This window comes from Hemitrygon akajei, chromosome 22 (assembly GCF_048418815.1).
Source record: "Hemitrygon akajei chromosome 22, sHemAka1.3, whole genome shotgun sequence".
NCBI classification, from domain to species: domain Eukaryota; kingdom Metazoa; phylum Chordata; class Chondrichthyes; order Myliobatiformes; family Dasyatidae; genus Hemitrygon; species Hemitrygon akajei.
In genome coordinates, this window is record NC_133145.1 from 61,931,520 (window position 1) to 61,944,613 (window position 13,094).

General features: G+C 41.4%; 1 protein-coding gene across 1 annotated transcript in view; it reads right to left on the minus strand.

Moving 5' to 3' along the window:
• Window positions 1–13,094, minus strand: part of LOC140714901 (sodium-coupled monocarboxylate transporter 1-like) — a 62,136-nt gene that overhangs the window by 39,723 nt on the left and 9,319 nt on the right. The window contains exon 4 of the mRNA XM_073026570.1: window positions 2,231–2,298. Coding sequence (XP_072882671.1) covers window positions 2,231–2,298 — 68 coding nt within the window. The remainder of the gene's footprint in view (window positions 1–2,230; window positions 2,299–13,094) is intronic.

Below are 13,094 nucleotides of genomic sequence, written 5' to 3' on the forward strand. Positions count from 1 at the left end.
CTGGTGGGCCTTCTTGGCAGTGGACTCTGCTTGGTTAGACCAAGTCAGGTCATTTGTGATATTCACCCCGAGGAACTTAAAGCTTTTGACCTGTTCCACCTGTGCACCACCGATGCAGATAGGGTCATGCGGTCCGCTACTCCTTCTGAAGTCAACAACCAATTCCTTCATCTTGCTGACGTTGAGGGATAGGTTATTGTCTTCGCACCATGCCACCAGGTTCTTAATTTCCTCTCTGTACTCAGACTCATCATTACCCAAGATGCGGCCTACAATTGTGGTGTCATCAGCAAACTTATATATCGAGTTCGATGGAAACTTGGCTACACAATCATGGGTGTACAGTGAGTACAGCAGGGGGCTGAGTACACAGCCTTGTGGGGCACCAGTGCTTAGAGTGATCGTAGAGGAGAGCTTGTCCCCTATCTTTACAGTCTGGGTCCTGTCTGTGAGGAAGTTGAAGATCCAACTGCAGATCTGAGTGCTAAGATCCAGGTTCCGGAGCTTAGGAATCAGTTTATTTGGAATGATGGTATTAAAGGCAGAGCTGTAGTCGATGAAAAGGAGCCTTACATATGCGTCTTTATTCTCCAGGTGTTCTAAGGAGGAATGTAGTGCCAGAGAGATGGCATCTGCCGTTGACCTGTTGCTCCGGTAGGCGAATTGCAAAGCGTTGAGGTTGACCAGTAGGTTATGGTTGATGTGTGCCATAACCAATCGCTCGAAGCACTTCATAGCAATTGATGTTAGAGCCACAGGTCGGTAGTCATTCAGGCATGCCACCTTGCTTTTCTTCGGCACCAGGATTATCGTTGCCTTCTTAAAACATGAGGGGATCTTAGACTGAAGCAGGGAGCAGCTGAAGATGTCAGCAAACAAACTTTTCTTCTCTACTGACATTCCCAAAATTAATTTTCATCTTCGCAGCTGCCTAAATTCATAACCAAACTACCGGCAGGAGGACAAACTTCATCTTTTATAAAAGACACGTGAAGTCTGTGCACGGTGGTAGCCTGTTAATTTTGAAATTATGTTCAAATCCAATTCCAGCCACTGAAGTTGTCAGTTTTAATTTCTGTTTAAATACAAAATAATGGCCAGCATTATTTTCTCCCTGGTGAAAAGGACATACAAGCATACTCACTTCCCTTTACAAGAGATGGAAGTGTGTCAGGAAATATCTAATACCTTTGGGTGATCCACCTATTATGGTTGAATAGCTGGCAGTGTACATGTACTATGAGTTGTCTTTGTGAGGTGTGCTGCTGTGCTATTTGTCCGAGAATCTGATAGGAATATTAGGTATAAATGCTGATTAATGGATTGATGCACCATCAATAACTCTTGGAGATGGGAGGCTAATGATAGGCTTTTATTACCTGCAGAAAACCACCACATAACATCCTGGAGACTGAGGGGGGAGCAGTGCCTCCAACCACCTTTATACAGGGGTCTGTGGGAGGAGCCACAGGAGCAGTCAGCAGAGGGGCGTGTCCAGACAGGTATATGTAGTTCACCACATGGATATTGTTTGTAAGTGAATTATTAGGATGTGATAGATTGAACAACAGCTAAAGCATTCAACTTTCACTATTCCGGTAAACTTATTGAACTTCTAACAATGGTGCATCCATATACTTGGGGCTTGACTCATGGCAGTAATATTTATAGCCAGCTTCTACTGTTATGTGATGAGTCCTGAATAAATGGAGCATCTCTTCTGCATTCCAATTCCTCCATCCAGACCTCCAAAAACATGAAACTTATCTCCATTGTTGGATGGGTCAGATTCATCACCTGTACAACTGTCAGCACATGCATCAGGAACCATGCAATCCATTTAGAAATTCCAGGCTCTGCTAATTTCTGATTTTGGAACTTCTGTTAATGTATGCAGCTCCATGCTTTCAATGTAAATATTCGCAGCATACATATAAGAACTTGTGAAAGAGTACCATTAGACTATTTAGCTGTTCACCACTAAAAATGATCATAGCTAATCTACTTCAGTAAATGTTTACTGCATTAATCTCTTAGCATTTGGTTCCTCCGATTTTAAAAAAATCTATTAATAGTTATCACAAGGAAACTGTATGTAATTAGCACGCTGCTTGCTTTATAATCAAGAATAGATTACACAATTCCAATCCGTCTCATGTATTATCTAAATTAACTCAGACCCTTTAACCACAATTATTCATTCTAGTCAATATTCAAATTATTTCCTTACCAGTGCTGTATAGAGTGTGCACACAGATGCAGTGGTTACAATAGAAATCCACAAATTTATTCCAGTAACTGCAAAAGCAATTGAGAAAAAAGTTCACATAATTTAAATTCTAAATGATCAGAAATTATGATGAATCAAAAAATAAAATTTATTGTAAGAATCTGGGCATTGGCAGCTAGGCCTTTATTATCCATCCCAAAATGATCCTAAACTGGACAGCTTGGACATTTAAGAGAGTTTAACAGATGCACTTTAGTCAGACTGCATTTGGAGTATTGTGTGTGGTTCTGGTTGCCCTATTAAAGGAAAGATGTGAAACCATGGAAAGGCTGCAGAAGAGGTTTTCTACGATAGTAAATCACACAAAATGCTGGAGGAACTCAGCAGGTCAGGCAGTGTCTATGGAAATAAATGAACGGTCAACGTTTTGGGCTGAGACCCTTCATCTGGACTGACAAGGAAGCAGGAAGACACCAGAATAAAAAGGTAGGGGGAAGGGAAGGAGGATAGCTGGAAGATGATAGATGAAATCAGATGGGTAGGGAAGATAAAGGGCTGGAGAAGAAGGAATCTGATAGAAGAGGAGAGTGGACATTAGGAAAAAGGGAAAGATGAGGGAATGCACAGTGAAATAATAGGGAGGTGAGAAGAAGTAAGAGGTAAGAGACCAGAGTGAGAACAGAAGAAAGGGGGAAGGGGAAACAATAAACAATAAACTCAAGCAAATAGCATTCCTAACTGAAGTGCACAAAGTAAGTCTGTCCCCAGACCGTTAGTTCAGCACAGATCTGAGTAAATGTCGCGGAGAAGCAAGCTGAAACTTGCTTGCAATCCTTCGCCTCAGGATCATTAGTCCAGGTCGGCAATGAATTACCCATCATGCTCCTGTGCCCTCAGACATTTGTAAATACTGGGCATATTTTGAAAATACAGCCTTGTTGGCAGTAATTTCTTACAGGAGTTATACTAACCAATGCTTCATGCAGTAATGTAAAGACAGAGATCCACCAATCACACAATCAGGAAAACTCACTAATGCCTCTACTGTCTGAGGAGGTTGAAGAGAGCGGGACTATGCACATCTACAGTATACTTGCATCCTACCGATGCACAGTAGAGAGCATTCTAACATGCTGCCTCACTGTGTGGTATGGAAACTGCACTGCAGCAGACAGGCAGGCTCCAGAACAGGTTGTCAAAACTGCCCAACACAACACTGGCACTTGCCTACCCTCCATCAAGGACATACAGATAGGTGTTTGGAAAAGGGCCAGTAACATCATGAAAGATCCCAGACACCTTGCTCTTATGCTGTTTGTCCACTCTCATCAGGGAGGAGACTACATAGTATCCATGCCAGGACCACCAGACTCAAAAACAGTTACTTTCCCCCAGCAGTAAGGCTGATTAAACCCTCCACTCACTAATTCAACCTTTCACACCTATAACCACCACTATTTTATCATTTCCTTTCAGTCACATAATGTACAGATACTCCTGTGTCTAACATCAATTTATGAACATACAATCAATCTATGTATATAAAATGTCTTATGTATTTTATATTTGTGATTTTTTATTACTGTGTTCTTTATCTTAATGTTGTTTTTTTCTGTGCAGCGTCAGATCTGGAGTAAAAATTATTTTATTCTCCTTTACACTTGTGCACTGGAAATGACATTAAACGACATTGAATCATGAATCATAGAAACATAGAAAACCTACAGCACAATACAGGCTCTTCGGCCCACAAAGTTGTGCCGAATATGTCCCTACCTTAGAATTACTAGGCTTAACTATAGCCCTCTATTTTACTAAGCTCCATGTACCTATTTAAAAGCCTCTTAAAAGACCCTATCATATCCGCCTCCACCACCGTTATTGGCAGCCCATTCCACGCCCTCACCACTCTCTGAGTAAAAAACTTACCCCTGACATCTCCTCTGTACCACTTCCCAGCACCTTAAACCTGTGTCCTCTTTTCAGCCATTTCAGCCCTGGGTAAAAGCCTCTGACTATCCACACGATCAATGCCTCTCATCATCTTGTACACCTCCATCAGGTCACCTCTCATCCTCCTTCGCTCCAAGGAGAAAAGGCCGAGTTCATTCAACCTATTCTCATAAGGCATGCTCCCCAATCCAGGCAACATCCTTGTAAATCTCCTCTGCACCCTTTCTATGGCTTCCACATCCTTCCTGTAGTGAGGCGACCAGAACTGAGCACAGTATTCCAAATGAGGTCTGACCAGGGTCCTATATAGCTGCAACATTACCTCTCGGCTCCTAAATTCAATTCCACGATACGCCTTCTTAACCACAGAGTCAACCTGCGCAACTGCTTTGAGCATCCTATGGACTTGGACCCCAAGATCCCTCTCATCCTCTACACTGCCAAGGGGCTTACCATTAATACTATTTTCTGCCATCATATTTGACCTACCAAAATGAACCACTTCACACTTTTTTGGGTTGAACTCCACCTGCCACCTCTCAGTCCAGTTTTGCATCCTATCAATGTCCTGCTGTAACCTCTGACAGCCCTCACACTATCCACAACACCTCCAACCATTCTGTCATCAGCAAACTTACTAACCCATCCCTCCACGTCCTCATCCAGGTCATTTATAAAAATCATGAATAGTAAGGGTCCAAGAACAGATCCCCGAGGCACACCACTGGTCACCAAGCTCCGTGCAGAATATGACCCACTTACAACCACTCTTTGCCTTCTGTGGGCAAGCCAGATCTGGATTGCAATATCCCCTTGGATCCCATGCCTCCATATTTTCTCAATAAGCCTTGCATGGAGTACCTTATCAAATGTCTTGCTGAAATCCATATACACTACATCCACTGCTCTTCCTTCATCAATGTGTTTAGTCACATCCTCAAAAAATTCAATCAGGCTTGTAAAGCACAACCTTCCTTTGACAAAGCCATGCTAACTACTCCTTATCATATTATACCTTTCCAAATGTTCAGAAATCCTGCCTCTCAGAATCTTCTCCATCAACCTACCAACCACTGAGGTAAGACTCACTGATCTATAATTTCCCAGGCTATCTCTACTCCCTTTCTTGCGTAAAGGAACAACATCTGCAACCCTCCAATCCTCCGGAACCTCTCCTGTCCCCAAAGATCATCACCAGAGGCTCAGCAATCTCCTCCCTCACTTCCCACAATAGCCTGGGGTAAATTTCATCTGGTCCCAGCAACTTATCCAACTTGATGCTTTCCAAAAGCTCCAGCACATCCTCTTTCTTAACAACCACATGCTCAACTACTCTGATTTGCACTCTTCATAAAATCTGGCAGATATCAGCCAGCAGTCCAGAGGTACAGATCATTCCAACAAAAGTCAGGGTGGCAAAGTCCATCAAAAACATGGCCATCAATTGAGAGGCCAAAATAGGGGCTCCCTACATTAGTGTCTCTGCTTTCTTGGCCTTCAAAATTAGGAGTTTCTATCTAGGATACAGCAAAGCACATTATATAATTTCAACTTGTTGTTGAAATCAAATATTAAAAGTGTTTTACATTCATTACTTTCTGCTTCTGATGAGAACCACACTCCTGCTTACCAACCACTCTCCACTGGAGAAAGACACAGAACTCTTCACCAATAAACAGTTTTCCTTTTGGAGCACCATAGTAGCATAACAGTAAGCATGGCTCTATTACTTTATTTAGACCATTAGACCATAAGACATAGGACCAGAATTAAGTCATTTGGCCCGTTGTGTCTGCTCCCTTATTCAATTACGGCTGATCCTTTTTTTCCTCTCCTCAGATTTCTCCTTGTAACCTTTGATGCCGTATCCAATCAAGAACCTATCAAGCTCTGCCTTGAGTACACTGAACAACCTGGCCTCCACAGCTACCTGTGGTAATAAATTCCACAAGTTCACCACCCTCTGGCTAAAGAAATTTCTCTGCATCTGTTTTAACTAGATGCTTCTCTACCCTGAGGCTGTGCCCTCTTGTCCTAGAATCCCCCATCATGGGAAACATCCTTTCCACATCTACTCTGTCTAGGCATTTCAACATTTGAAAGGTTTCAATGAGATTCCCCTCATCCTTCTAAATTCTAGGGAGTACAGACCCAGAGCTATCAAACGTTCCTTGTATAATAAACATTTCATTCCCAGAATCATCCTTGTGAACTTACTCTGAACACTCTCCAATTCCAGCACATCTTTTCTTAGATAAGGAGCCCAAAACTGTTCACAGTACTCAAGGTGAGTCCTCTCCAGTTTTCCAGTCCTCTGACACCATGCCAGAGACCAAGGATTTCTGAAAGATCATTACTAATGCCTCCACAATCTCTACCACGATCTCTTTCAGAACCCTAGGGTGCAGTTTATCTGGTCCGGGTGACTTATGTACGTTTAGGTCTTTCAGCTTTTTGAGCACCTTCTCCCCTGTAATAGTAACTGCACTCACTTCTCTTCCCTCACACCCTTCAACATCTGGCACACTACTAGTGTCTTCCACAGTGAAGACTGATGCAAAATACTCATTTAGCTCATTTGCCATCTCCCGTTATTATTTCTCCGGCCTCATTTTCTAGTGGTCCTAAATCCACTCTCATCTCTCCTTTATTTTTTACATACTTGAAAAAGCTTTTACTATTCAGTTTGATATTGTTTGCTAGTTTGCTTTCATATTTCATCTTTCCCTACTAATGATTCTTTTAGTTGCTTTCTGTAGGTTTTTAAAAGCTTCTCCATCCTCTGTCTTCCCACTAATTTTTGATTCATTGTTTGCTCTCTCTTTTGCTTTTACATTAGCTTTGACTTCCCTTGTCAGCCAAGGTTGTACTATTTTGTCATTTGAATATTTCTTTGTTTTTGGAATACATCTACCTGGCACCTTATTCCCCTTTTGGTAAGTCTTTTCTATTTCCTGTTGTAATCTGTGGTCCACATCCAGCTACTGTTGGGAGGCCTGAATTAACTGCCATCAAATAACTGCCAAACTGTAACTACCCTTACAGTTTCTTAATTCAACCCACGAGGATTCAACATCTTCCGATCTTATGTCACATCTTTCTACTGAGTTGACATTCTTCACCAGCAGAGCCATGCCTCTCCCTCTGCCTACATTCCTATCCCTCCAATTCAAAAGGTAACCTTGGACATTAGCTACAACTACAACTATCCTTCAGCCACGATTCAGTGATGTCACAATATCATACCTGACGATCTGTAATATTACAACAAAATCATCCACCTTATTACTTGTACTCCGTGCACTTTGATATATAACATTTCGAGTACTGGATTTGCTACCATTTTTGATTCTGCATCCCTAATGCACTGATGCTCACCCTGCTGGTTGCAATTTTGACCTATCATCTGCATGCCCTTCCTGACAGTCTGACTGCACGCTATCTTTGCTTTCTTACCATCTATCCTAACCTGAATCCCTTCACTCCAGTTCCCACCCCATCCGCCACCCCGCCAAATTAGTTTAAACCCTCCCTAACAGCACTAACAAACCTGACCATGAGAATATTGGTCCCCTTCAGGTTCAGGTGCAACCCATCACTTTTTTACAGGTCATACCTCCCCTGGAAGAGATCCTAATGATCCAAGAACCTAACACCCTGCCCCTTATTCCAGCTTCTCAGCCACACATTAATTTGCCAAATCATCCTGCTTCTGCCCTCACTGGTGCGTGGCACAGGTAGCAATCCAGAAATTACTACCCGGGAGGTCCTGCTTCTCAACTTTCTACCTAGCTCTCTAAATTCTCTTTTCGGGACCTCTTTGCTTTTTCTTCCTACATCATTTATACCAATATGTACCAAGACATCTGGCTGCTCTCACTCCCTCTCCAAAATTTTGTGGACACGATCTGAGATGTCCCTGACCCTGGAACCTGGAAGGCAGCATACTATCAGGATGTTCCGTTCACGTCCACAGAATCTTACTGTTACCATCAGGTAGGAGGTACAGAAGCCTGAAGGCATACGCAGCAATTCAGGGACAGCTTCTTCCCCTCTGCCATCCAATTCCTAAATAAACATTGAACCTTTGGACACTACCTCACCTTTTTTTTAATATATAGTATTTCTTTTTTTTGTACAATTTTTAATCAATGTATGTATACTGTATAAAGTATCCTGAATAAAATTTACTTATTTATTTATTATTATTTTTTCTTCTATTTTATGTATTGCATTGAACTGCTGCTAAGTTAACAAATTTCACGTCACATGCCAGTGATAATAAATCTGATTCTGATCTCCTGTCTGTTCCCTTGACTATTGAGTCCCCTATCACGACCGTTCCCCTCTTCTCCCTCTTCCCCTTCTGCACCACGGACCTATGCTCAGTGTCAGTAACCCAGTTTTCATGGCATTCCCCTAGGAGGTCATTCCCCACAACAGTATCCAAAGCAGTATAATTATTATTGAGGGAATGGCCACAAGGGTGCTCTGCATTAACTGCCTATTCACATTTCCATTTCTCCTTACAGCCACCCAGCTATTTGCCTCCTGCAACTTAGGGATGTCTACTTCCCTGTAACTCTGATTGACTATCTCCTCACTGTCCCGTACAAGCCAAAGGTCATCCAGCTGCTGCTCCAGGTTCCTAACATGGTCTTCAAGGAGCTGCAGCTGGATGACCTTCAGACTCGGGTTCTCCCAGAATTCCAACATCCGGCATGAAGAACACACAACAGCTATTTATTTACTTCACTAGGTACAATAAGAGAGAAAAAAGGGAACCTTAATAAATGCTTACCCAGAGCCAATGCCTCTTTTGAGCCAAAGCCTGACACTCCTACTCTCACCACTGGCCTATTCCTAACAATGGCTGCCCCACTTGTCCCTTCTGCACTTTTAAACAAGTGTCACTGAACTTCAAGAAACCTTGTTGCTGTAGTCTGCTCCTGCCACTGATTGGGCTGCTGTATTTATTGAGATACAACGCGGAACAGACCCTTCCAGCCCTTCGAGTCATGCCACCCAGCAATTCCCCCAATTTAATCCTAGCCTAATCACAAGACAATCTACAATGACCAATTAACCTACCAAACTATACAACTTTGGACTGTGGGAGGAAACCCACACACTAACAGGGAGAATGTACAAACTCCTTACAGGCAGAGGCGGAAAATGAACCTAAGTCACCAGTACTGTAAAGTGTTGTGCTAACTACTATGCTACCATTTACAGCATGGGGCATCAGAGTTTGGAGTTCACTTCTGGTGTCCTCCGTAGCAAGTTTATACTTCCTTCCCATAAATGCGTAGGTTTCCTCCAGGTCCAAAGGTGTAGCAGTTAGTAGGTTAATTGGTCATTTGTAAATTGTCCTGTGATTAGGCTAAGGTTAAATAGGGGGATTGCTGGATGATGCATCTCATTGGGCCGACGATTCTATATCTCTAAATAAAATCTTATAGTACAACTGCCAATCATTGCAGGGATCTACTTAATACCTTATAAAGTCTACTAGAGTTAAACACACTCATAGCAAATAATACTCTGCAGATTTTCACAATTGAACCTTTCAATCAAGCTGTAAGCTGAAAAAAAATCTTGGAAGTATTTAGTTATACAAACAAACTTTCCTTCCAGACAATAATTAAAACTTAAACCAAAAACTTCAGCTGCTAGAAATCTGAAATAAAAACTCTTAAGTGTTGAAAATACTCAGCAGGTCAGGCAGCATTCTATGAAATATGGTCTAATTTGCCAAGTATTTTCAGCATTTGCTCTCTTTACCCTTTTTTTTACTTCTGCATACTTTGCAAATGGTACAAATACATCTCCTCCTGACCCAAAAGTCTTTTGAAAGTACAGATTTTGGATATTTTCGGAATTTGGAATATATAATGAGGTAGTTGGGATCGCCACCATTTCCTACACTGAATTTACCTGCTACCAGTAAGCAGTCTTTGGCTTACACTTGTTCATCACAGATTTGCACTGATACAGCCTTTCAGCATGTTAGATTTTCATCAGCGATAATCTTGGCAAACTCATCAATTAATTTCTCTGCTGCTTCATGATCAACAGTCACTTTATCACCACAACTCTTTTAAAAATTTATGTGTTCCTTTTCTTCAATTTCTGCAATGAGCCTGCTGAATATTCACAATTTCTTTCAGTTTTCAGTTCATCCTGATAGATCTTTGCTTATTTCATGATCAGCATTCCACTAAGTGGCACATGGTCATTCCAACTGACAAATCCACTCTTTCAATACATGATTGAGGTTTTCATTTTTCACTTTATGCAGTGGTTTTCTATTTTTCTTTAATTTCTGTTCATTGCAAATATGAGGCCACTTCTCAAAACTGTCTGTGGTATGCAGAGACCTGTGCATTGCCTGGGAACCTTCCCAGTGCCTTGTGGAATTTTCCATTTCTGCCGTCATGTCAACACTCAAAATACTTTTGGATTTCGAGATGTTTAGATTTTTGAATTACAGATCAGGTGTACTCAAACTGTATAAACATCAGAATCTCCATAGAAGAAAACCCATTCTCGAGACTTTCAAAATATTGATTACAAATGTTATTCCATATAAATCATTTTTTATTGCGCCAATAGTTGGACATCCAAAATTACTATGTTGGAGATTTCAAGATCTGGTCCCAGTTCAATAGAATAACAATATTACAATCAAAGGGGGAGTGTATGTCAATCAAATTGTCATAAGTGTGATTTTTAGTAGGATTTTAAAGAAAGATGAGCTCAAGACAAATATTATCAACTCACAGGAAGCTAGTAGTCAGCACAGTACTATATTCTGAGTGATTGCCTGGTGATTTATGTTCACATCTCAGAGTAAAAGATAGAGTAATAAAGAACTACATGTGTGGGAACTACAAACAACATTGATCGCTAGTGCATTCCAGGAAAGGTACAGTGCATATAAGCAGATGTCTATAGCGTACATCTAAGGCTTTAAGTTTATAGGATGCAGAATATAGAGGTCGTTTTACAGCTATGATAACTATAAGTGCTGCAACAGAAAGCTGAGCTCAGCAGAATAACCTTTCAAACAGAAGCAACATTTCTAGTGAGAAAATTTAGTCTCCTTTATCCAAAGGAATCAGAATCAGATTTATTATCTGTCTTATATAACCTGGCACCAGTATAGTGCAAAGACATAAAATATCAATAAATTACAGATAAATAGTTTTTAAAAATTTAACAATGAAGTAATGTTCATCAACCATTCAAAAAATCTGATGATGGCAGGGAAGAAGCTGTTACTGAATCATTGAGCGTGGGTCTTCAGGTCCCTGTACTTCCTCTCATAAGGACATATGAAACAGGAGCAGGAATAGGCCATCTAGTCCATCGAGCCTGCTCCGCCATTCAATAAGATCATGGCTGATATGACCATGGATTCATCTCCACCTACCTTTCTTTTCTCCATAGCCCTTAATTCCCCTACTATACAAAAAATCAATCCAACCTTGCCTTCAATATATTTACTGAGGTAGCCTCCACTGCTTCATTTGGCAGAGAATTTCACAGATTCACCAATCTCTGGGAAAAGCAGTTCCTCCTCATCTCTGTCCTAAATCTATTCCTCCAAATCTTGAGGCTATATCCCCTAGTTCTAGTCTCACCTACCAGTGGAAACAACTTTCCTGCCTCTACCTTATCTATCCCTTTTGTAATTTTATATGTTTCAACAAGATCTCCTCTCATTCCTCTGAATTCCAGCAAATTCAGTCCCAGGCAGTTCAATCTCGCTTCATAGTCTAGCCCCCTCATCTCTGGAATCAACCTGGTGAACCTCCTCTGCACCACCTCCAAAGCCAGTATATCCTTCCTCAAGTAAGGAGACCAGAACTGCAAACAGTACTCCAGGTGCAGCTTCACCAGCACCCTGTACAGTTGTAGCATAACCTCCCTGCTCTTAAATTCAATCCCTTTAGCAATGAAGGCCAACATTCCATTTGCCTTCCTAACAGCCTGCTGTGCCTGCAAACCAACCTTTTGTGATTCATGCACAAGCAACCCCAAGTCCCTCTGCACAGTAGCATGCTGCAATTTTTTTAATATTTAAATAATAATCTTACCTTCCATTTTTCCTTCCAAAGTGGATGGAGCTTGCATTTATTAACGTTGCACTCCATCTGCAAGACACTTGCCCACTCACTTAACCTATCTAGATCTCTCTGCAGACTCTGTGTATATTCTGCACAATATGCTTTTCCACTCAATTTAGTGTCATCAGCAAACTTAGATACACTACACTTGGTCCCCTCTTCCAGATCGTTAACATATTTCATGAACAATTGCAGGCCTAGCACCAACCCCTGCGGTACACTGCTCCCCACTGATTGCCAACCAGAGTAACACTCATGTATCCCAACTTGCTGCTTTCCATTAGTTAACCAATCCTCTGTCCATGGTAATACATCACCCCCAAATCTATGCATCCTTATCTTATGGGTAAGTATTTTATGCTGCACCTTATCGAACACCTTCTGGAAATCCAAGTAAATAATGTCCATCTGTTCCCCTCTATCCACTGTGCTCATTATATCCTCAAAGAATTCCAATATGTTTGTCAAACAGGACTCACTCACTTTTGCTGAATCCATGCTACATCTGTCTGATGGATCCTTTTCTTTCCAGATACCTCGCTATTCCTTCTTTAATGATAGCTTCAAGTATTTTCCCAACTACGGATGTTAAACTAACTGGCCTATAGTTACCTTCCTATTACCTACATCCTTTTTTGAACAGTGGTGTGGCATTTGCCGTCTTTCAATCTGCCAGGACCTGCCTAAAGTCCAGAGAATTTTGGTAAGTTATCACCAAAGCCTCTACTATAAGTCCTGCCATTTCTTTCAGTACCCTGGGGTGCATTCCATCAGGACCA